General features: G+C 54.7%; 8 protein-coding genes across 8 annotated transcripts; 4 read left to right on the top strand and 4 right to left on the bottom strand.

Annotated features, from left to right (window-relative positions):
- Positions 1-349: 349 nt before the first annotated feature.
- Positions 350-1609, bottom strand: L226DRAFT_535675 (uncharacterized protein). The gene is made up of 4 exons (XM_067680962.1): positions 1288-1609; positions 1148-1232; positions 1012-1088; positions 350-952 (listed from the first exon to the last, which is right to left on the bottom strand). Exons 2-4 carry the CDS (start codon positions 1211-1213, stop codon positions 514-516), a joined length of 582 nt encoding a protein of 193 aa, XP_067534780.1. The 5' UTR covers positions 1214-1232; positions 1288-1609; the 3' UTR covers positions 350-513.
- A 2097-nt stretch (positions 1610-3706) lies between these two features.
- L226DRAFT_560872 (uncharacterized protein) lies at positions 3707-5887 on the bottom strand. The gene is made up of 11 exons (XM_067683392.1): positions 5626-5887; positions 5525-5559; positions 5306-5460; positions 5127-5190; positions 4958-5061; positions 4817-4904; positions 4553-4702; positions 4479-4494; positions 4378-4426; positions 4273-4328; positions 3707-4196 (listed from the first exon to the last, which is right to left on the bottom strand). Exons 1-11 carry the CDS (start codon positions 5655-5657, stop codon positions 3926-3928), a joined length of 1020 nt encoding a protein of 339 aa, XP_067534779.1. The 5' UTR covers positions 5658-5887; the 3' UTR covers positions 3707-3925.
- Positions 5888-6032: 145 nt separating this feature from the next.
- Positions 6033-8866, bottom strand: L226DRAFT_535673 (uncharacterized protein). The gene is made up of 6 exons (XM_067680961.1): positions 8519-8866; positions 8149-8465; positions 7993-8056; positions 7850-7934; positions 7101-7792; positions 6033-7042 (listed from the first exon to the last, which is right to left on the bottom strand). Exons 1-6 carry the CDS (start codon positions 8657-8659, stop codon positions 6377-6379), a joined length of 1965 nt encoding a protein of 654 aa, XP_067534778.1. The 5' UTR covers positions 8660-8866; the 3' UTR covers positions 6033-6376.
- On the top strand, positions 8840-9326 carry L226DRAFT_85587 (uncharacterized protein). Its single transcript, XM_067687288.1, has one exon. The coding sequence runs from the start codon at positions 9020-9022 to the stop codon at positions 9281-9283; it is 264 nt and encodes an 87-aa protein (XP_067534777.1). The 5' UTR covers positions 8840-9019; the 3' UTR covers positions 9284-9326.
- Positions 9038-11444, bottom strand: L226DRAFT_535672 (S-adenosyl-L-methionine-dependent methyltransferase). The gene is made up of 10 exons (XM_067680960.1): positions 11325-11444; positions 11234-11259; positions 11003-11169; positions 10869-10932; positions 10365-10595; positions 10104-10219; positions 9968-10046; positions 9745-9844; positions 9513-9674; positions 9038-9279 (listed from the first exon to the last, which is right to left on the bottom strand). The coding sequence occupies exons 1-10, from the start codon at positions 11402-11404 to the stop codon at positions 9273-9275; spliced, it is 1032 nt and encodes a 343-aa protein (XP_067534776.1). The 5' UTR covers positions 11405-11444; the 3' UTR covers positions 9038-9272.
- Positions 11445-12008: 564 nt separating this feature from the next.
- On the top strand, positions 12009-12967 carry L226DRAFT_85195 (uncharacterized protein). The gene is made up of 4 exons (XM_067687287.1): positions 12009-12068; positions 12146-12175; positions 12283-12711; positions 12768-12967. Coding segments are annotated over exons 2-3 (399 nt in total). The 5' UTR covers positions 12009-12068; positions 12146-12174; the 3' UTR covers positions 12681-12711; positions 12768-12967.
- A 230-nt stretch (positions 12968-13197) lies between these two features.
- On the top strand, positions 13198-13912 carry L226DRAFT_546123 (uncharacterized protein; the record flags this gene model as incomplete). Its single annotated transcript, XM_067682398.1, has 4 exons — positions 13198-13233; positions 13298-13394; positions 13454-13708; positions 13803-13912. 4 exons carry the CDS (start codon positions 13198-13200, stop codon positions 13910-13912), a joined length of 498 nt encoding a protein of 165 aa, XP_067534774.1.
- A 2057-nt stretch (positions 13913-15969) lies between these two features.
- L226DRAFT_523556 (uncharacterized protein) lies at positions 15970-19906 on the top strand (the record flags this gene model as incomplete). Its single annotated transcript, XM_067678825.1, has 22 exons — positions 15970-16039; positions 16103-16206; positions 16259-16344; positions 16508-16603; positions 16666-16681; positions 16721-16783; positions 16844-16896; positions 16963-17229; positions 17308-17327; positions 17378-17460; positions 17944-17992; positions 18060-18112; positions 18248-18317; positions 18369-18529; positions 18595-18596; positions 18653-18714; positions 18830-18876; positions 18924-19009; positions 19130-19276; positions 19408-19456; positions 19521-19573; positions 19648-19906. The coding sequence occupies 22 exons, from the start codon at positions 15970-15972 to the stop codon at positions 19904-19906; spliced, it is 1896 nt and encodes a 631-aa protein (XP_067534773.1).
- Positions 19907-20457: the final 551 nt, after the last annotated feature.

Below are 20457 nucleotides of genomic sequence, written 5' to 3'. Positions count from 1 at the left end.
ACCGACCTGTCGTCAGAACTGCGACCGGTGAGTACTTGGATGTCCTAATCTTTCACCCGTGTTTTCGGTCCCGCGTGTCTCATCGCTTTCGTGTCTTTCTCGGTCATCCCAGGGCGCAGATTGCGTTGGTCCCGTAGAAGATCGCACCCGCAGTCGAATCACGTAAAGTTTGAGTGGGGATGCAGTAACGCCTCAGTAAGTTGGAGCACTTGCACAAGGACCCACAGCGTGGAGAGTATTCTGGCATGTGCATAGCCGACGTTCCCGTGTCAAGACCTGAGCCAGGCGTGGAGAAGATGTCTCTTCGAGTTGACTACAACGGCCCCCGGGGATGGGCTTCCTCGCGCGGTCCTTGCTCCGTGTCAACATATCAATGCATCTACGCAGATCCTCGTGCTGCCTATATATACAACAATTCACCAGATAGACGGGACCATTGAGATAAGAGTCGTCCAAGAAGCCAGTTCCACACCTCGAGCCCGAGAGAAGCCAGCCATCGCATTCGTGGCGCTACTACTCCGAGGAGCCGGACGAGCTCTCCCAGGAATCCTCGTCCTGGTCCAGCCACGCCTCCCCTATGACGAACATATCCCGGTCGGGGAAGACCTCGAGGATCTCGCAGCGAATACCCTCGGTCTCGAGCACGTACGTGCGGCGGAGCTCGCGCTTGCCCGCGACGAGCTGCGCGTCGACGTTGAGCAGGAGGAACTCTGGGTCCGCGCGGAGGTGCCGGAATATCTGGCCTAGCGCGAACTTCTCGTCGAGCAGCAGCCGCTCCGTGACGGGCGAGGTGAGCGTCACCGACGAGGTCGCCACGCAGACGACCTTCGGCCCGCAGACAAGGTGCACCTGGCGCTCCTGGTGGATTGGGTGCTCCGTGGACGCCCCAGACCCGCGAGGGGTCGTCTTGGTGTAGATGCGCTCGACGGTGATGGGCCGTCCGAAGAATGCGCTGCAGGTCTAGGAGTCAGCTCTGGAGGACGCCTTGATAGGTCGACGGGAGAGACAGACCTGAGTTGTCGCTGGAGGCCTCCTTGGGCAATCAGCATCATCCGCTCTACGCCGGTGACTTTCACGGGGGATCGAATCTGTCCACACAATGGTGTAAGATATTGTCTTGGACTCATGCAGGAATAGGTTTATATACCTCTACGCTGGTCGTAGTACCTGTGTAGGTATCTCTAGAAAGCTTTCTGTTCTCGGGGACACCCATCGCAAGTAAATATGCGTTACTGTAGAAGAAAATCAGTGCACAATGACGCAGGAGAGCAGATGGTTGATCCTCACTCCGGGGATAGCTTGAAGGAGTACGGCGACCGAGGTATACGTGTTGAACGTGTACGTGAGTCGCGACGGTACTCGAGTGGTCAGAGGGGGGAGAGACGATACGGACCCCATCATATGCTGGCCCCTCATAAGTACCTTCCCAAACCGCAGTCTCGGAAGACAGTGAGAACCGGGGTGTCCTTGTCTGCGGTGCAACTCCGCCTTGAATGCGGATGCTTTTCATATCTGCACACAAATACCAGGGAATGTCACGGTACGACAAGGAAGTTGGAAGGCCATACTCGCCGTCACACGCTCACGCCGGACTGGATCCGAGCACGGTTGCCTGCGTATCGGTGCATAACTCAGCATCAGAGGAACCGCATGTATCACAAGTGTCAAAACGACTACTGGGTCATCGACCCCGCGGTTTCGGGAGGGTTCCGTCAGAGATAGCTACCAACTTGTCGGAGCTCTTCACTAACCTGTGCGAAGCAAGGCCCATTCTCAGCGTCAGCATGTCTGTACCGTTGTTCAAGATATCGCTACGTACACGGCTGATACGTGACTGGAACACACGTCATCTGCATGCATGGCTTGCGGTCAGAACCTTTCCAAGGGGCATCATTGATACAATGGAGGGAGATCTCGCGCAATAGTACGGCCCAATGTTGGGGACACTGCCGAGTATGTTAGTTCTGGTATCTATGCAAGAGCGACCGATAATATCGCATGCGTTTCCTCTGCTTCGTTGATGCTGCGATCGTCGGGCGTTCGTCGTCCAGCCTGGGGTAGCTTAGAATTAGCGAGCTGGTTGACTTTTTGTAGGTTGAGGACGAGCCGCTATGAGGGCAACGGTGACACCAAATAATAATATGTCCTGTCATAAGCGTGAAGCAACACCATATTAGAGGAAAGTGGAGAGAGGGGACGTAGGGTTTCGGGAAGTAGCTGACCGACTGAAGGAGCCGATCTGGGGCAGCGAGGCTCTCAATGTCCGGTTTCAACTTTTAGCATTCAGCATTGAATATTGAATACTGATGCTCTGTACTTGCGCATGCAAGAAGGGCTCGATATTGCCAAGTACTGTGTGTCCGCGTCATATTGAGAGATGATGTCGAGGCACGTCATGGTAACGCTAGGAGCATGAGGAGGTGTGTCTGACTGTGTCATAGGGTCGAAAGACATGGGCGTAAGTCAGGGTGCCAGTGTGAGCGGGATATCAACGTACTCCAACTTACAACCTACACTGGAGCGGGCTGCGGCGTGCTGTCACGAATGCTATCTGGGCGCGTCGGGCCTTCGGCCGTAGTCGGAGGGCTCATCCTGAACGCGGCCCTCTTCTGTTAAATTCCGGATGATATTGCAGTCTCGTTTTTACAATACCAGATGTGCGAAGACGTAGTCAAGTGAGGATTGGGGATGAGGACAAAAGACTCGCCGCGAGCGCTGGGTTAGATCGGGATCTCACCTCGTGGTTGTTGCTGTATCGAGATTCGGTACTACCCGGGTTGCAAGGCTGAGGCAACGGCGACCGCTCTGAGCTGCTCGAATCTGCTGCCTGCAGAACTATCTCAATGAGTGCACTCACAGAAAGCCATAGGTCCTCCAAAACGCCGGCCATCAGAGGCCGTCGCATCCGACTGCAGGTGAGCGAGATCTGTGCCTTCCAGCCGTCGTATGATGCCCGAGTACTCAATGTCGCGTCTTCAGAGGGATTGTATCTCCCACTTACCGAGGGGCTTGACCTAATAGCCACGTTCAGCCATGAAGTTGAAAAGTAGTTGCTTATGAACCTCCTGGACGATCCCGTGCTCCGTCCTGTCGTCACCGCTCACAGAGTCGAGGCATAATCCCACCTACTACCTCTCGTCCATCCGCGAACACGCCAAGGTTGCGACAGAGCGTCTACGCAAGCCAGAGGATTACAACCACAAGAGGCAGATCGGCACCGGGGACCGCGCAGAGGCATGCATGCCCTTCCTCCAGGATGTCGGGCGCGTCGCACGTCTGCCGTTTCCCGGCGTGACGAAGGAAGCATTTACGCTCCTCCGCGAGATTCACGGGTTGAGTCTTAGGAACGCGAGAATATCCGAGACAGAAGCGTAGTGAGAAGGCGCTACAAGACTGTGGACCGCTTGTTGGGGGGCCTGCTCCGACGGCTGCGAGAAGAGGGTGACGAGGAGGCCTTGGACGAGTCCGATCAGGGCTGGCTCGAAGAGTTGTATGAAGACATCATGAAGATCTGGCAGAAATATTGGCGCGACTACAAGATGGAGAACGTGTACGCAGAAATGATAGATTTGCTGGAGGAATGGCTGAGCATTGAAACCTGGACAAGGAGCGACGAAGAGGAACAACATGAGGAGCGCAAAGGTCGCTTTGATAGCGATGAGTACTGTTGCGCCCGAGTCATCGGCCGCTGTACTCGTGTGTCCTGGTTCTGCGCTGTGGACTGTGGTAGAGCCTCTCCGCCAGGCCAACTTGAATAAATTACAAAACACACGACAACGTCCAAGATGACCGTCGGTCTACGACGCGGGATACAAGATGAATGAGTGACGTCCAAACTTCGAAGGCGAGTGATACTGGGCCGGGACACCGCATCGTCTACATTCCGATTCCACAACACTGTTGCAGAGTCCGTCGATTCCACTAACTAAGCCCTAGCCTCCTCCACAATCGCCTCCACCTCCTGTCCTACTTCGTCGCCATTATCCTCGGATGCGTCTTCGGCGGCGAGTCGTTCGTCCTCGAGCGAAGTGTCGCCCGGGGGAGGAAGCGACTCACCCAACGAACCGATCACCCTGGAGTTGTTGAAGTGAAGGGAGCCTTGCCCAACAGACAGACTGGCCAATTGCGGATCGGCCCGGTATTGACTGACTTCTTGCAAGTCCAGGAGGAACCGCGATACGAGGATTGACGTGATACTATGGAATGTCAAATTCACATTAGCACTCTGCAGCGAAACGAATCTGGCACAGCAGACTGGAATGTGGAACATACGGATCTGTGAGGGCGGCTGTGACAAAGCTAGTAGATTGTAAAGCAATCTCGGCGATCTAATAGAAAGATGAAGTCTTTGCAAATATTTCAGTTGCAAAGACGTACGGAAAGCAGCGTGAACAGGAGGTGGAGAAAATTCAGTATTGCGAGGATACTGGCCCGTAAAGGTGAATATGGTGCAAGAATGAACAAAGGTTAGACCTTACACGAAGTAGGTTGTACCTGATAGCAGTGTATCAAGTTAGCTCTGGGGACACGCTAGCACAGATAAACAACGTACCATCCCGAAGGAGTGTCTCTGAATAAGTATGCTTCCGCTGCTCTCCAGCAGCAGCCTGCACCAACCGAATAGTATGGTATGTTCCGTACCAAGTTACAGCCAAGACAACGAAGTCGGCAACGATGAGGCAGGTCCTAGAGAGAATTACAACTAAGGACTATGTCAGCACATTTCAGACAGCCACCAGAATCGGATCGGCAGGTTACGAACAGCTGCGAAGTCTAGTGAGTATGGTCTCAAAAGTCCTGAATGTATGTTGTACTCACTCTCTGTCGAGTTGCAGGGGTAGAGCGTCATTACTGATGCATCCAATTGTCGGGTTTATATTGGCGCTCAACCATCGATAACCAGCCTACTTGAGAATGAGAATTGAAATGCACTGTGAATCAATCCAATAAAACTCACCAAGTTGACCCATATAGGCACAGAAGACAATATAAGGACGAGCATACCCAAGGGCCATCTGAGATGAGGTGGACAAAGGGCGTGTGTTCGTAAGGCAGAAAATACTGCAACGGCAACATATGAGACCAATGCACGGACTCGGAGCGCATAATCCATGAGACAAACTCACCTGCCCAGGAAAAGTACGGCAGCACCTGAATCGTCAGGGAGGCCTTCACAGTGATGTCGCAGCTAGGTCAAATGCGGTTTCAGTCGCGCATCAAACGGACTCTTGAGAAAATGCAACACCTCTGCACAGTCAGTCAATGGAAACGTTGCACGCAATAATATATTCATGTGGCGACGAACCTTGTCAGATGTGGGGGTTGGAAATTGGTATATCTGAACCAGAAGCGACAGGTATCTGTTGCTCAGAAAGAGGACGGACGCCCCAGAGAGTTTTCTCTTCCAGAAGAGGTCGATTTCCTGCGGGAGGTGCGCCAAGTATTCCCACAATATCAAGGCTGCGCAAGAGATAGTAGAGACTTTTGAGTTGACCACCAGGCTCATGCATAACGAAAAACTCACTAGTCGAAGCCATTGCACAATAATTGGCTACCAAACTGAAGGATGCGTGCCAAATGAGTGTGATAATCGCCGCGTCGGAATAGACATCGGGAACAACGCACAAGCTCTGAAGAATGGCTACCGTGGAGGACATCTTGTAGGATCCGGCTCATGTCTGGAGAGGCAAAAGCTGCTAGGCTTGCATTTATATCATCGAACCTGTAGCTGAGGCCACACGAGCAAGGCGCAAGGACCAGAGCCAGGACCTCCGAACGTGCCAGGTCCATTCAAGTTCATTCATCAAGATACGACTCGTGTCAGTTGAGAGGCACAGTACGTAGAGCAGCGATGATATGTCTGGATAGAAGGAGATGGAGAGACAAGAACGAGACCATAGGTCATGACCGTGACCATGGTGATACTGAAGTCTAAAATTGTGCACCACTTGCAGCTTGGAGACCGTGACGCCGCTGGTAAGATCCGGATCTCGCTTCGGTTCGCGGGCTCGCACACCACGCTGCAACGAAGTCGATGCATATGTTATATTTGCTAACTAGTTTACTCGCAAGCTGGGGCCGCCCATTCCAAACCGCTGCCATGCACGGATGACGAGTCAATGTCATCGCGACCACAAAGACCCACAAGTAAGTACGTCCAGCGCGTGAAGGAATACAATCTACACACTACAACCGAAGTTGAACATAAATATAATCCATAATCCAAGCGTGAACGTGAATATTATCGGCAAGTGTTCCAGTGATACCTCTCATGAATCTCGTAACAAGGGCGTAGCAATAGGGCGGTGGTACAGTATTATCACATCTCCATCTCGGAATCATCGTCATCTATCATCGAATTCATCCTGTCCACATCTCATGCGCCCCGCGCAGCCTTACTCAACAGCGCCCACACCGTGAGCAGGAGCAGGCACAAACAGAACATCATCAACCGCGCCTCCTCGCCCGCGGGGCTGCGCTCCGTCAGCAGCTCGAAGAGCCCCTTCTGTTCAACATCCGGGTGACCACTTGGCCGTAGATCGTATCTCCACTGTCGCGAGGTCGACCATCCCCAGTAGAACGCCGCCAGGGCTCTCCACATAGCGGGGTCGCCGAGACCGGACCTCACCCCACTCACACCGACACTATTCTCCAGTAAGATGAGCGGGCCCTCGACCCCAAGGGCGCTAGCGACGGACGCAAACCATTCCGCTACGCCAGCACCAGCACCCAAGCTAGCACCCGCACCGGTTCGACGTTGCCATGGCCAGAGTACCGCATATCGTTGCGAGACGTCGAGGCAGACAGGAATGCCATGCGAGTCGCACGTCAAGTCGAACGTGCCCTCCTCTATAGGCGGCGATGGCATGTCTGAGGACCCTTGGGCAGGAATGAATGCGATGCTAAATGACTTGAGCCGGGGGTTTGCTAGGGCAATGCGGGACGCGCCGATGTGCATCGGCTCTTCGCCTGGCATGCGCACAAGCGCAAGCGAGAGCGTGCGCAGGCGTGACAACCCGCGAAGGGAGTTCGCAAACGCATCCTGGTGTGAGAAGTGAGATGAGTCGTCGCCTTCAGTGGGTATATGCGCATTTACGTACCAAGAAGAATGACGGCTGATTGATACAGGTGATATCCATGTCGAGTAGGTGCGGACACGACGCTACAAGGGTACGAAACACCCCGTTGCTATCGTATCCACCCTGAATCGCGAACGTCACCTTGATGGACGTGAGTGCATGCAGGCCCAGGAGAACCCGTGAAATTGCAAGTGGCGTAAGATCACGGAGTTGCATTACGTGCGGGAAGCAGACGCGTTGAAGCGTCTTTGACAGCGGTGTCGTCGGTGCTGAGGACGATTGCTGATTCTGGGTCGGATTCTGGACCTGAGGCTGGCCTGCGGCGGCTGAATCGTCCGGATGAACGCGATCGACCAGCATCCTCAAAAGCCCGAAGGAGCCTGTGAACTCCTTCAGGTTGGGGAGGGCGTCGGGGGAGACGGTCGAGAGGTCAACCTGGTTCGTGCTCGGCCGACCCAGGAGATGTAAACTCTCAATGGTGGGATGCCGTTCGAGGAAGTCCTTGAAGTCTGACGTTGTATGCGCCTGGCCCGGCACAGTCGCAGTCCAGACTAGAGCGCCGAGGGTTAGGTGACGGAGGTTGGGCCAGTTGGCCAAGTAGAGTCGCGTGGCGTCGGACGGCTCGGACAAGTTCCCTGCAATCCTCAACGATTCGAGGTTGGGACAATGGAGAGTGAGCATGTCCCAGAGACGGGTGAAGACAGGCTCGCTCTCTGACTCTTGGTCAGCGAGCCCGAGTACGAGGTCACTCTTGCTGGCATCGGACCCACCTCGGGAAGGCAAGTGCAGGGAATGGGCGTAGAAGCCATCCTTGAGCGAGAGCGAAAAGCCGAGGAGGTCCGTAAACTTGAAGAGCTACGAGGATGGAGGGTGAGCAGAGCACGCTCAGCCTATGATGTCACGTGGGACGTACCGAGCTGGTAGGACGAGGCAGGAAGCAGCCGAACGTAGTCCCTACGTGTTGGAGCCGCGGGCACCTGCAGAACAAGTCAAAACGCTAATTTCGTGGAGCGAGCCGCCATGAGGCAGCATGAGGCGTCGCGACAGCCGCCTCCGAGGGCGCACTCACCTAGCGCGAAGCTCCGCCCACATCCGGTCGTCCGGCAGCATATCCTCCCCATCCCACTCAAAGTGCGAGAGCGCATCGAGGTACGGCGCGACCTTCATCACGCAGCGCGACACAACACCCGCGTTGTCCCACGCCCTTGTCTGCTCGCGCGGGCGGGAGCTCATCTCATGCTCTGGGTAGACCGACAACCTCCGGATGTGTCGCGCGACATCGGGACGACGCAGGAGCATGCCCAGCGTGCGCTCGGACTGCTCGGCACCATAAAGCTCCAGATCTGCGTAGAGAGCCGGCACGACCTTCGCGTGGGTGGAGGAAGACTGATGGAGCAGTCAGGAAGGCGAGATGAGCTCGCACGACGAAATGATCGTACCACTTGACTCAGGTGGAGAATGTGCGAGCGCGACGTGAGGTGGTTGGCTACCTCGAGGAGGATCTCGGCGGGAAGACGGTCGAGGGCAGGTCGGGCATCGGGAAGGGGTCTGTGGTGGGGAAGCACATAGCGGGGATACATGGAGGCGACGGCGGTTGGGCGAGAGCAATGAGACGAGGTCGTGAACGAAGTCGGTGCGTGGGGAGCGGGCGAGACGAGATGCAGATTACCGCTGGTGAGGTGCGATGGAGGGGAGAGCAAGGCCGGAGTCAATGATGCTGGCTATAAGTACGAGAGAGACCGTCGAACACTTGCACGGGATGAGATCATCGGAGCGCGCGCGCTGCCGCCGGCACCTGCGTGATCCCCCATCGCCCTCTCTCACTCTCACAGCTGCCAGGCAGCGTTTCATGCGAGCCCAGTCCCCTCGTCTCGAAGCGCAGAAGCCACCGCGATAGTTGCGAGTAGAAGTAGCAAGCTCGATAATGCACGCGTCCCAAGATGTCCCCACCCTCTCGTCCTCTTCGCCCCCCCGCCTTCGAGCCAACCTCCACGCACACCGCTCCGTCACACATGCCCATGCCATTGCCTGATGCCCTCCCTAACGACACGCGCCGCCCCCGCCCGCGCTCAGTACCTGTATGTGCCCCACGGAGTCCCGAGCCGAGTTGCAGTGCGGCGCATCGACACACGAGCGTTTCAGGATGTTCGCATGAGACACGTCGAAACAGTGGGGAAGATATCCACAGCGGAATCACGACCTGACAGACGGTCAGCGTACGTTCACGAATAGCAGCCCGACCGGCGCCAGCAGAGGAACGATCACGAAGAGCAAAGTGAAGAGCAAAGGCGTCAGAACTGCACTAACAGTTCTTCTTCCTCCCCTTTCGTGCCCTTCCGTGCCTCGTTTGGCGCGAGGGTCCGGGTTCTGGGCCGCACAGGATGGCCCCGGGACGAGCAGCGGCTCAAGGGAAAATCGGAAGGAAAGACGCACATCTTGTACTGAACCTCCGTTTCGGGCCCGTCTGCTACCTGGTACGCAATCGTGATGTCAAGGTCCCGGTTGTTCCTCGCGTTCGGTGCGCACGACAGCCTTCCGTTAATCTTGTCCCCTGCCGACACAGTCAGCGTGTCGGGTGTGTAGAACACCGTCTGTCTGCAAGCGGAAGCGTGGTCAGCGGACTCGCTATACACCGCGCGGACTTCGCGAAGCATTCCTTACTCACTTCCAGTGCGTGTACTTTGCATGCGGGCCGGTCGAGAACTTGACCTTAGTGTGTGTGCATTCGAAGAGAATGTCAAACCAAGCGAGGAACGCGTGTGCGTCTACACATCCGATCGTCAGCTGGGATCTCGTGCGCGGAGCAATCCCGCGCACACATACGCCAACGCTCATCACGCCGCTGGGTTATCTGCCCACGGGATCAACGCAAAAGCATAAACACGTACAGTCGTTCCGAGTAACCGTTAGCGAGAACGGTGCGGTAAACGAGAGGTCTTCCTTCTTCACCGTCCTCAGGTCTATGTGCTGCGTTCACACGACAAAGTTAGCACGTTCCGGCAGTGCTGTAATGCGCGGACGAACCTTGATTAAGCAGGGATCGGACACGACGGCCTTGAGCTCGACGGTGTCCACCAAAGGCTCGCGGAGCGCGATCTCCTTGATGCACGAGTAGTCAAACCCGTACACGTTGTCCCAGACTAATCAGCCCAGCGACACGGCGCAGTTCGGAGCCATTTAGCAACGCGGTGCATCGGTAGCCAGCCGGAGGAAGAATGCGAAGAAGCTGTTAGCCCCACCACCCCAGAAACACACGACGCCCGGGTCATAAACGCGCTGACGTACAGTTTATCTTCTCTTCCTTGTACTCGGCGTCCTCGATCGCGGCGAGGTAGAGCGTCGCGACGTCCGGGAAGATAAGGCCCCCCGGCTGGAGGTACTTGTCGCGAGCGAGCAGGACGGTGTCGAGCATGGACTCGTACAGCAGGAAGTAGCCCATCCATTCCGAGATGATGATGTCGAACTTCTCAAACGGCAGCGTGACCTCCTCGAGCTTGCCCTTCACGAGCGTAATTCCTGTGATACAGAACCGTTATCAGAACCTCGCGCAGTTCATGATGGAGAATAGTCGTCCGGAAGGCATCGGAAGGAGGAGCAAAGAACCTGTCTTCACTCCGAATTCTGCTATATGGACTCGCTCGCAACTCCGCCGGAGCGTCAAACGATGTCAAGCTGGGCTTCTTGATACAATCAGGAACCATCCAGAAGCGCGTGGCCTCAAATTCGCGCCGTCGGACGACGAGATGGAAGGGATACAACAGAAGGCGGAGAGGAAAACTTGACACATACTATCTTTGAAGCCGTTTGCCTCTACAATTTTGGCGGCCTGGTCAATGATGTTCGACATGTCGACCTGCGCGAAACGAATGCAGAAGCGTTCGGAGTCAGAACATTCTCATCAAGATGCAGACGAGGATACGCACACCGACGACGTGTTTTGCGCCAGCCTTGGCGGCGAACATACTGAGGATACCAGTACCGCAGCCGACATCGAGCACTAGTTTGTCCTGGAAGAGGTGGGGGTTGTTGATGATCGCGTTGCGATACGAGCCCGTGCGCACGGTGTCCTTGAGCATCTCCTCATGGATGCCTGTCCAGCGTCCCGACGCGATGAGCAAAGCCGAAGAACCCGCGAGGACGAGATGTATGCTCACCAAAGTGCGCGTACGAGTCCGCATAGCTGGACACCCGACGCGTCAAAGGTTAGCATCCACGACCGCAAGCGTCATTGCAACATGGACTGACTAGTCTCTGGAGGTCATGTCCTCCGCACCGACTTTATCCTGCTGCATGGGCTCCGGGTTGGATGAAGACGCGCTCGCCATGGTTCGTGTTGCGTTCTGGATCGGTGTCGAGTTTTTTTCGATATATGCTACACTTGCTGTCGTCACTGAAGATATTGGTACAGTAGGAAGTAAGGTAAGCTGGTCGGCGTCAGATGCGTCGAATGGGTGGAGAGAAAGCAGAAGAACAAGAGATTAGCCAACGCGCTGCTGCAGGACAATGCGCAGAAAAATCTCGAAGCGCCCAAGCGCGATCGAGCAGATCTTACAGATTATCTAGGCGCTGGGCGCGCTGATGGCGGTGCCCGTCATCGCGCCTTTCCCTCTTGGGACGACGGTAAGTACTGTACTCCCCGATTCCATATGTACTCGTGAGATTTAAGCAGGATGCTTCGCTGCAGACGGCGGTAGGATTACTTGAACCAATTCCTTGTGCATATTGACATGCTGACCATTCGATTTTTTCCTGAGGTCGATTTATCCTTCCGACCTTCAGCATCACGATCAGGTCAATAGCCCCCATGTGCTACATATCTTCGAGCCAAACTCATTGCTCGTTACAGCAGTCGGTGTTCACCTATAAGACCTTGCGGAGAAAGATCCAGCTGGGAGGTTTTCTGCGTTGGTGATATTAGATCGTTGTGTTGCCGCTGGCGACCCCCCAACCAGTGTATTGGAGTCGTCTCAGCAGAATTCTACGTCAAAGGTGTGATGGGTCTTATTATTGTACCAGCTATCAGCCTTCAACTGAGGTGTTCATGGTCATACTGACAACTCGATCAGATGCTCTCTTGATCCTCCGGACTACGCGAAGTTAGTCAGGTACGCCGTCTGTGACAAACAGGAACTTGAAAACTGCTCTACTTACCAGGGAGCCCGCACCCCCCACACGGACGCTACTTAGACTTGACAACTGCCAGTGCGTTGGCACACCTCCAGATCTTCGATGAGAGCTGTGAATTGGACGCTGTTCGGGACATCCGCGCGCCGTTCGCGCCATTCGCGTGGCATTGCCAGGCCCTCGAACATCTCAAGCTCCCGCGCCGACACGACTTGGGGACTTTTGATACATACATCCCACGCCCGGCCGGAGACGCGCTTCCTCCAGAAAGCAAGTCCCGCCTCGAGACACTTTATCGCCTGCTCTCCCACGTGGCGACAACATGTTCATCGCTATCTTGCTCACACGACTCTTCCCGGAGCAGCCGGTAAATGGCTTCTATACACAGGGGGGTGGACAAGCACGGGTATGACCAGGTGTGGCTCTTGCTCAAGCTCACCCGTGATGACGAGTGGTTTAGGAAATTTAAAGGTCTGACGAACAATAGTTGCGGCTTCCTCGTGCATGAGTGAGTGGCTTCTTCCTGGGATTGCTGTACTCGAGTACGAGCGGACCTCTACGCAGCCCCCAATGCTCCTTTATCAGATATTGGTAGAGCCTCAACTTGCAGGAGCGCGCACCTCAAACGCTTTCAAGTCGGGGAGGCCCGGGCACGGTTCATCTGCGGCAGTATACATACGCGTGTATACCAAGGGCCGCCACCGACGGGCCCGACGCTGCCCGACGCAGGTCGATCGACTTTCTCACGCTATGGCTCGCTTACTACAGCCTACAGTGACGCCCAAAGCGAGCACAGCCACGTGGGGTACTGCCTCGAGGGGCGCAGTGCGGCGCAGCGCGTGCCTGCCAGAAGCTGCCAGATCAGGAGGCCTCCACGTCTCGCCCGCAGCTCCAGCAGGAGCCGAGGCGTAGAAAACCCGTGTGCAGTGCCCGACGCTCCCAAGTTGATCCACTTCCGCCCCACTACTTAAGGACCCCCCTCTCCGCCCTCGTAATGATCGTTGATCCTACCTCTTCTCAAACATCCATGGTGCGTCCGCGACCAATGACTTATCCTCGCTCCTCATACTGACTCATATGGATGTTGCATGCAGTCGAAAGACAACACGAACGAGCATGACGAGCATGCGCAGCTGCCTCCGCAGGCTCCTCCTCCTTCGTACGAGGCAGTAGTGGCCAATGGTGGACACGGTGCGTACATGATCCACTCAATGTCTACTTCCTCCTCCCTCAACTCCTTCGCTCGACAGTCTCGGGACAGTATGTTCCGGAAAGCGCCGCCAAAGCTCAGGACGTCAAGGTCCCTATTCTCCCCACACCCAGCTCGTACCAGGTTGCGGGCCCACCACCATCACAAGCGGGCCAGCCTCCGGCGACGGTCGTTTACAACTACGTGAACCCCATGACTGGCGAGCGGATAGTCTCCCTCCTACCACCAGATCACCCGCAGATGGTCTGCTTGCAGCAGGGTGGACACATCACTGAGTCCAAGTTCGGCATCCTTGGTGAGTCTCCACGCTGTCCTTGGAAGCTGCCCAGGAAGAATGTTGCTGACCGCTGGATGTGCGTCTCTTTCTGCGCGCATGATACGAAATCTAGGTATCCTTGCTGCGATCATTTGGTTCCCGCTCGGCATCGGGTTGTGCCTGCTGGACCGGAAGGTCTATTGCAAGCGGTGCGGCGCCATCCTCGACGATGGCATGTGCTAAGGATGCACCGCGCCTGATATCCTTATTCCCTTCGTACTCACGAACATATCCCTTGTTTTGATGGACACTATTGGCCTCTCATGACCCTGTATAATATTTGTAATCTTCACGTACCTCGGAATACATGGATCATCTTGTAAGCTGGCTACGCTGCTCTCAAGCCAGTCACGCACAATCGGGAACTCGTAGTGAATTCCCCTGACATTGTAAAGTGAGCGACCCAACACGCGCCCGTAGTACGCTCAAACTCACCGCTTATTTGTTATTCTCACCACGCCATCTTCAACTTCACTACCCCCATCCCGAGCCATTCCTCCAACAAGCGAGTGGTCTCCGAGAACAAATCTGCCATCGAAAAGTTCTCTTCTGGTGCTTCGTGGTCTTCCTCGGCTCCTTGCACAGGTTCTCCGACCACTCACTTCTCTTGGAGCACCCCCTTGTTACCCTCGTCCTGCCCCCCCCCCCCTCAACAAGGCTACCCACCATCAAGCCGTCATCCGACTACCAGTCAAACAGCGCTCTCTCCTCCTCGTCATCCGCCAAGTTCTCGTAGTCCGGCTGCGGCGTCGATCTCACGGAGAAGCTCGAAGAACGCACCCTGGCCCGTGCCGGGACCGACATGCGCGTAGCACGCACGTTGTGCAAGAACAATGCACGCCATCACGAGCCACGATGCTGATCAGCTCCTTCTCTTGGGGTCATCCGGCTCACGCAAGGGCTCCGTCGCGGTCGGCGCGCTTCAACATGGGAGGGATGTAGGGGGATCGATGCAGCGAGGTGCGCGTGATGACTCGATGACCCTGCGCCGGACGTTACATATGTAAAAGCTTTCGCGACGCGTCCGGAGTGAACAAAACTTGCAGGTTGGAGAACTCGGCGTTCGGATGTTCAGGTTGACTGGCAGTGTGACGATGAACTCACCGTGTAGCTGTCATTGTGAGAGGTGCGAGTACTATCATCTAGTACGCGTATGTTGCATAGAAATTGAGACGGCGAGCCCAATCAGGATCTCGCTACTTGACCCGAGATCACAATCCAAGTTGCTTCGACTTCAAGTTCGTCGCCGACGGCGGCCGCAGTGACCCTCAGAGTCATCGATGGCGTCCCGGTTTGGCTCGGACAGAAGCCTCGAGTCTGCTATTTGGCCCGCTCGGGACGGTCTATCGTCTACGTTCCCTCGACTCATTGCCCGCCGCTACCAGCTTGTACGTAATCCAGACTATTGTCCAATTGAAGAAGCCACATCACTATTGAACGTTGAACCCCAACTTCGCCATGACCGCGGTAAATGGAATGTCGTTCACATCGACATGTATCGTGTGTGCTGACCATTGTATACTGATTTACCGCTAGGAATGATGATTCGTACCTAAGTATGCGCAGGGTGTCACTGGACATAGGTCACCGCCTCGGGATTTCTATCCCATATCCGAGTCGTGTCCGTCCGCCGATAACCTGACGGAGGATCTCATGGGCTCGTGCCTGACCGTTGATTCTCGGCAGATCCGCGTGTACTCAAGTGGGAAGATCCACCGAACGGCGTCCAAGACTCTCATACATAACTCATGCGGCGGATCAGACCTCCACCAACTGTTGCCTCTTGAACTCTCTCTGATCTTTGAGATGGCCTCCGTTTTCGAAAGCGTGTATGTCGTTTCTCCGCATCTCCTTTCTTGCCATGGCGCTCATACGTCCGCCAGAGTGACGAGCAATTATTGTGGCATGGCGGCGATGAGTGAGATAAATATCGCACATGGACATGATGGTCGCTCACCAGTCTCTCTCTTGCGCAGCTTTGATAGGATGTGAATACCTTGCGCTCCTTCCGCGTGAAATCGAGCTGTTCTGGAAGAGAAGAGTTACCGGGGCTTGCGTGCTCTTTCTAAGCAACAGATACCTGTCATTACTTTCTCAAGTGATTCAGCTTACCAACATGCACTTGATGTCCGACAAGGTTCATCTTTCATGCCTGGAATCCGTATCTCCCTTTCACTGACGCCTTTGCAGAGGTGCGATGTTTTGCCAAGAGATTGTCTATTTTGCGCCTCAAAGCCCCCATGTCCAGCTGTGCCAACCTCATCAACGCCATTCAGGCCATCTTCATCCTGCCGTACTTCCCCTGGGCAGGTCAGTGCAGTCCATCCATGACGTGAAAGCGTTGACATCGATTGACATACTACGCCGCTGCAGTGTTCTCCGGCTTACGGACATACGCCCTATGCGGACGTCGTCTCCGGTTACCTCTGGGGATCTTCGTCTTCTTGCTGTCTTCAGTGTCCATAGGAGTGAACTTCGTGAGTAGTGCCTCCTTATTGAAGTGTGCATAGTGATATCGATCTTCTACAGGCTCGCTATCGCTGGTTGAGCTCCGCTCCAATTCCTATGCTTGGATGCGTTGAAGAAGCTTCTGCATCCGCAGAAATTGCGAAAGGGTGAGTGCAACATGCCTAGAGAGTATTCGTAACCGTGCTCATCCACGATACAGCTGTTCGTGTCCTATTGATCTGACTGTGTTGGTTTAAGAATCACTGACCTGGATCGTAGTCACCATCGCCTCTCGGACCTGTCTCATCGCCGCCGATCTCATCGTTATAGGAGTAACGTGGCGTGCAACGTACCACACGACCCAGTTAGCACGAACGGCCGGACAGCAGAGTATGCAGACATTTTCGGGCACAGTATTGCGAGATGGTACGTAGTTCCTGTGTACCAGTCCATACTCCAGCGCTGATCTTTGGCGTTACGATGTACAGGAACGATCTATTTCCTGTGAGTTTTCGTTTCACCTGTTCCGGAATTCACTCATAGTCCCGCTTGCCCAGCGTCCTCCTAACATTGAACACCCTCCATCTGCTGTTCACGATGCTCTCGGTAAGCGGTTCGAAAACATGAACCCTCGCAAGTAGACCATCTAACGCATCGCTGCCCCAGATCAGCTCCGCTGCATTCGAGTCCGTGAGCTATGTTTCAATCTTCACGGACCCGTACGTCCTACCTCATCTCGCCGACCGTATCGCAATATGCTGACAAGGCTCTGTGTCCTCCCGCAGCATTACCTCGGCCCTCGTCTCGCGCTTCATCCTCAACCTGCAGGAAGTCAATCAGTCCCGGGCCGCTGCTCCGGAGCTGACGAGTTCGTCGTCCGACCAGAGCTCCATCAAGTTTATGAAGACACGGATCCTTGGTTCGTTGGGGTCGACCCTTCCGCTCCCAGGGGATAACGCGCGTGAACTTGAAGATGACTGGGACGGACTCGTCTTCAAGGAGTCGGGCTGTGGCTTTCACGAAGCGAATGGTCAGGAGGCTGATACGTCGCGGTATATCTGACAGTACGAGTGTCCACCTCTCTACCAGCATACTTTACGCGCTGACATCACAAGCCCTGCCCCACACAGATTCGTCACCTCTCTCCCGGGTGTGTCATCACAATTACGCGTTTGTAAATCTTGTATATTCCCCCGGTAGCCAGTCGTCGAGATGGAAGGATCCCCAAGGACCTCCTCCTCCCCTCCCCATGCACATTGCGCAGGCGATGCCGCCTGAATTTGGTGCGCACGGTTTCGCAAGGTCCTCGATGCTAATTAGCATTGTGTCAGTGTTCCTCCGGCGGCGGGCCGCGAATACAACTCGAGGGCAGTGAGGCCACTGGCCGTAATCATATGCAGAATCACCCAGGTGAAGGCATAAGACGATACACCACATCGCACGAGAAGGAGTCTTCCTATAATCAGCCTGAAGAGAGTTTGAGACGTAGCCTCCGGTTTCAGGCTAGTGCCGAACCTTCCCAGCACTGCTCCCGGGATGCATGCGCTGCCTCTGTATGGCTTATCTACGTTTGACTCCTCTCCCTCAGCTCATACGTAACCGGCGCCATCCAAGAATCCATCGCGTGTTGAACAATCTTCGTCGCTATCCTGTTCATGGTAAGGACCGGTCTCACGAGCGTGTTCTATAAACCGATAATCGCAGCTTTGCTATCAAAGTCAAAACTTCCTTCTGCTGGCGCACCTTCTCTCGGGAGCTATGATTAGACTCAGCCTATTGAAAACGGTCAGCCGCAGCATGCGCAGGAAGAGCTACGTAAGTCCATCGCGTCTGAGCTTACATCTGACTTCTCCAGTATCATACTCATGCTTCTGCGTTTCAGATGTGCTGGGGCTCACAGTTCTGCTAGAAGTGCCGCAGAACTTTGCGCAAAGAGTGAGTACTTAACACAATACAATGTCTGGACACGGCTCCGCCATCACTTCTCACCAAGCTTGACCAGGACCTACGAGATGTCCGAGTCCTCTGTCTTTGACAGTGTGTATGTCATTCCCCCGATACTTAATCAAGCGCACTGGCCCTTATAGAGCTGGTATCGGACACAGGGTGACAGCCAACCGTTGTGGCATAGCAGCGTTCAGTGAGTCTAGTATCACAACATGTGGGTAGCTCACTAATTTCTCTCCCGTAGCCTTGGTCTTATGCGAATATTTCGTGCACCTCCCGCGAGAGGTCGAGCTATTCTGGAAGAGGACAGTTACCGGAGCCTCCGTTCTCTTCCTGAGCAACAGATACCTAATGCCCCTATCCGAGTTAGTTCAAATCTTGACCTACGGCCCAATGTCCGAAAAGGTTCGTCGCACTGCGCACACAGCCCCGTATGATCACGCTCATCTCTCCCGCTGGCGCCTGCGTAGAGGTGCGACAACAATTTGACAGCGTTCATTGTGTAACTGAAGCTGTATGGTATACCAGCTGTGCCAATATCACGGATATCATCCCCGCGATCACGCTGCTACCGTACTTCCCATGGGCAGGTGAGTTCATTCCATGACGCTTCACGTATGTATCGGTCTTCACACAATCCCGCTGCAGCGTTCTCCGCCTTACGGACGTATGCGCTCTGTGGTCGCCACTTTGGATTGCCCCTAGGAATGCTCGTCTTCTTGCTCTCTTCGGTGCCTATCGGGGTCAACTTCGTGAGTGGCCTTGTTCCCGTACTACTCCGACGCTCATCCTCCTGCAGGTCGATTACCGCTGGTTGTCTTCCACTGCGGATCCGGTCCTTGGATGCCTCGAGCAGGTTGATGAACCCCCGCACCTCCGCAAAAAGTGAGCGTCACAATTTCAGAGAACTCCACAGATCATACTCACGAACGGAACAGCTGTTCGTAGTTTGTCAATGATTACACTGCCTCGTACTACGGAAACAACTTACATGTTTTGTACTAGTCACTATCGCCTCCCGGACATGCCTCATCGCCTCCGACCTCATTGTCTTGTGCGTGACCTGGCGCGCAACGTACCGAGTGACCAGAATGGCGCGAGTGACTGGAAAAAAGAGCAGGGATACCTTCTCAGGAACCCTTCTGCGAGACGGTGCGTGGCTTGTGCATGTTGCTGCGGTTCGGGGCTAACCTTGATTGTACCACGAACAGGAACAATATACTTTCTGTCAGTCTTCGATATGGTCTATTTGCGAACATCACTGAATCTTCTTGTCTACCTAGTATCCTTGTAACCCTCAACACCCTGCATCTGCTGTTCACCGTGCTCTCGGTAAGGAGTGGTACACGTGTAGTAGACCCACGCAAGCAACTCGTTCATTACGCTCTCGCCTTAGATCGCTTCCAACGCTCCAATAGCCGTCAGCTACATCACCATCTTCACTGAACCGTACGTTTTTCTCACTGGCACTCTTTCACATTCGTCTCGTCTCGTTTTATGTTGACAGGACGGTGTATTCATAGCATCACCTCGATCCTCGTATCGCGGTTCATCCTCAATCTGCAAGAAGTCAACCAAACGATTTCCCCCGAGCTTACGAGTTTGTCTGCCGGCCAGAGCTCCATCTACTTCACGAAGACTCGGATCATCGGCTCGTTGGGCTCGTCTCTTCCGTTCCCGAGCGACACTTTGCTTGACTCTGAGAACTCAGACGGAATCGAAATGTACGGTCATAGCGTCTCCGACGGCGCCGGCGATAAGGTCATAAATTCCCGTGCATAGATGGATGACGTGATGAGGGGTCGATGGTGTCGGTAATGTCAACTTCGAGATATTCGTACATCTCTGCAAGATTGCTACTGATATATTTATGCATTATACACAAGTCCAGTGGGGGGTTGGCTGTGCGGCATCCGCGGGAACCCTACAATTTTGATTGTACGTGTATCGGATGGAGGGCCATATCTATCATCAAAGCCGTTTACGAGGTCGATAGAGGTCAAGACTCAGCCATACGCGGGTACTACTCGGAGGGTGGACGTGCTCCGGAACGCTGGCCCAAGCCCGAGCATGCCACCGGATCGGATAACTGAATCTCGCTAACGTCAATCGAGATCCTGATTTCACTGTTCCCGTCGTCCCTCACTATGGCATTGGAGTCTCATCCCGAATTATTTATCTTACACTCACATTCGCACACCGCAAAGCACCGCCTGACGACAGGCCTCAAACTCGGGATGTCTCGCTGCACAACAAACTATGCGGAGAAGAGCAGTCCGACAGGCACCGGGCGCGCCTTGGAATCGCGCCGGGAGGTACTTCTAACAGCATTC

This window comes from Lentinus tigrinus (assembly GCF_003813185.1).
Source record: "Lentinus tigrinus ALCF2SS1-7 unplaced genomic scaffold L226scaffold_14, whole genome shotgun sequence".
Taxonomy (NCBI): domain Eukaryota; kingdom Fungi; phylum Basidiomycota; class Agaricomycetes; order Polyporales; family Polyporaceae; genus Lentinus; species Lentinus tigrinus.
Note: the sequence above shows the minus strand (reverse complement) of the source record. Positions and strands in the feature narration are given on the sequence as shown.

What these genes read in the sequence shown, in the direction of transcription:
- L226DRAFT_535672 (XM_067680960.1), bottom strand. Translation starts at nt 11,404, where the DNA reads ATGGCGAGCGCGTCTTCATCCAACCCGGAGCCCATGCAGCAGGATAAA. An exon ending in GCGCAAAACACGTCGTCGGT is followed by an intron (nt 10,933 to 11,002) that starts GTGCGTATCCTC and finishes CGTTTCGCGCAG; the next exon opens with GTCGACATGTCGAACATCAT. An exon ending in CAAGGAAGAGAAGATAAACT is followed by an intron (nt 10,220 to 10,364) that starts GTACGTCAGCGC and finishes TGGGCTGATTAG; the next exon opens with TCTGGGACAACGTGTACGGG.
- L226DRAFT_560872 (XM_067683392.1), bottom strand. Translation starts at nt 5,657, where the DNA reads ATGTCCTCCACGGTAGCCATTCTTCAGAGCTT. An exon ending in TTGTGCAATGGCTTCGACTA is followed by an intron (nt 5,461 to 5,524) that starts GTGAGTTTTTCG and finishes TCTCTTGCGCAG; the next exon opens with CCTTGATATTGTGGGAATAC. An exon ending in CCTGCAACTCGACAGAGAGT is followed by an intron (nt 4,703 to 4,816) that starts GAGTACAACATA and finishes CATAGTCCTTAG; the next exon opens with TTGTAATTCTCTCTAGGACC.
- L226DRAFT_535673 (XM_067680961.1), bottom strand. Translation starts at nt 8,659, where the DNA reads ATGTATCCCCGCTATGTGCTTCCCCACCACAGACCCCTTCCCGATGCC. An exon ending in TTCTCCACCTGAGTCAAGTG is followed by an intron (nt 8,466 to 8,518) that starts GTACGATCATTT and finishes CTGCTCCATCAG; the next exon opens with TCTTCCTCCACCCACGCGAA. An exon ending in ATCAGCCGTCATTCTTCTTG is followed by an intron (nt 7,043 to 7,100) that starts GTACGTAAATGC and finishes TTCTCACACCAG; the next exon opens with GATGCGTTTGCGAACTCCCT.
- L226DRAFT_85587 (XM_067687288.1), top strand. Translation starts at nt 9,020, where the DNA reads ATGTCCCCACCCTCTCGTCCTCTTCGCCCCCCCGCCTTCGAGCCAACC.
- L226DRAFT_535675 (XM_067680962.1), bottom strand. Translation starts at nt 1,213, where the DNA reads ATGGGTGTCCCCGAGAACAGAAAGCTTTCTAGAGATACCTACACAGGT. An exon ending in GTACTACGACCAGCGTAGAG is followed by an intron (nt 1,089 to 1,147) that starts GTATATAAACCT and finishes TTGTGTGGACAG; the next exon opens with ATTCGATCCCCCGTGAAAGT. An exon ending in GGCCTCCAGCGACAACTCAG is followed by an intron (nt 953 to 1,011) that starts GTCTGTCTCTCC and finishes CTAGACCTGCAG; the next exon opens with CGCATTCTTCGGACGGCCCA.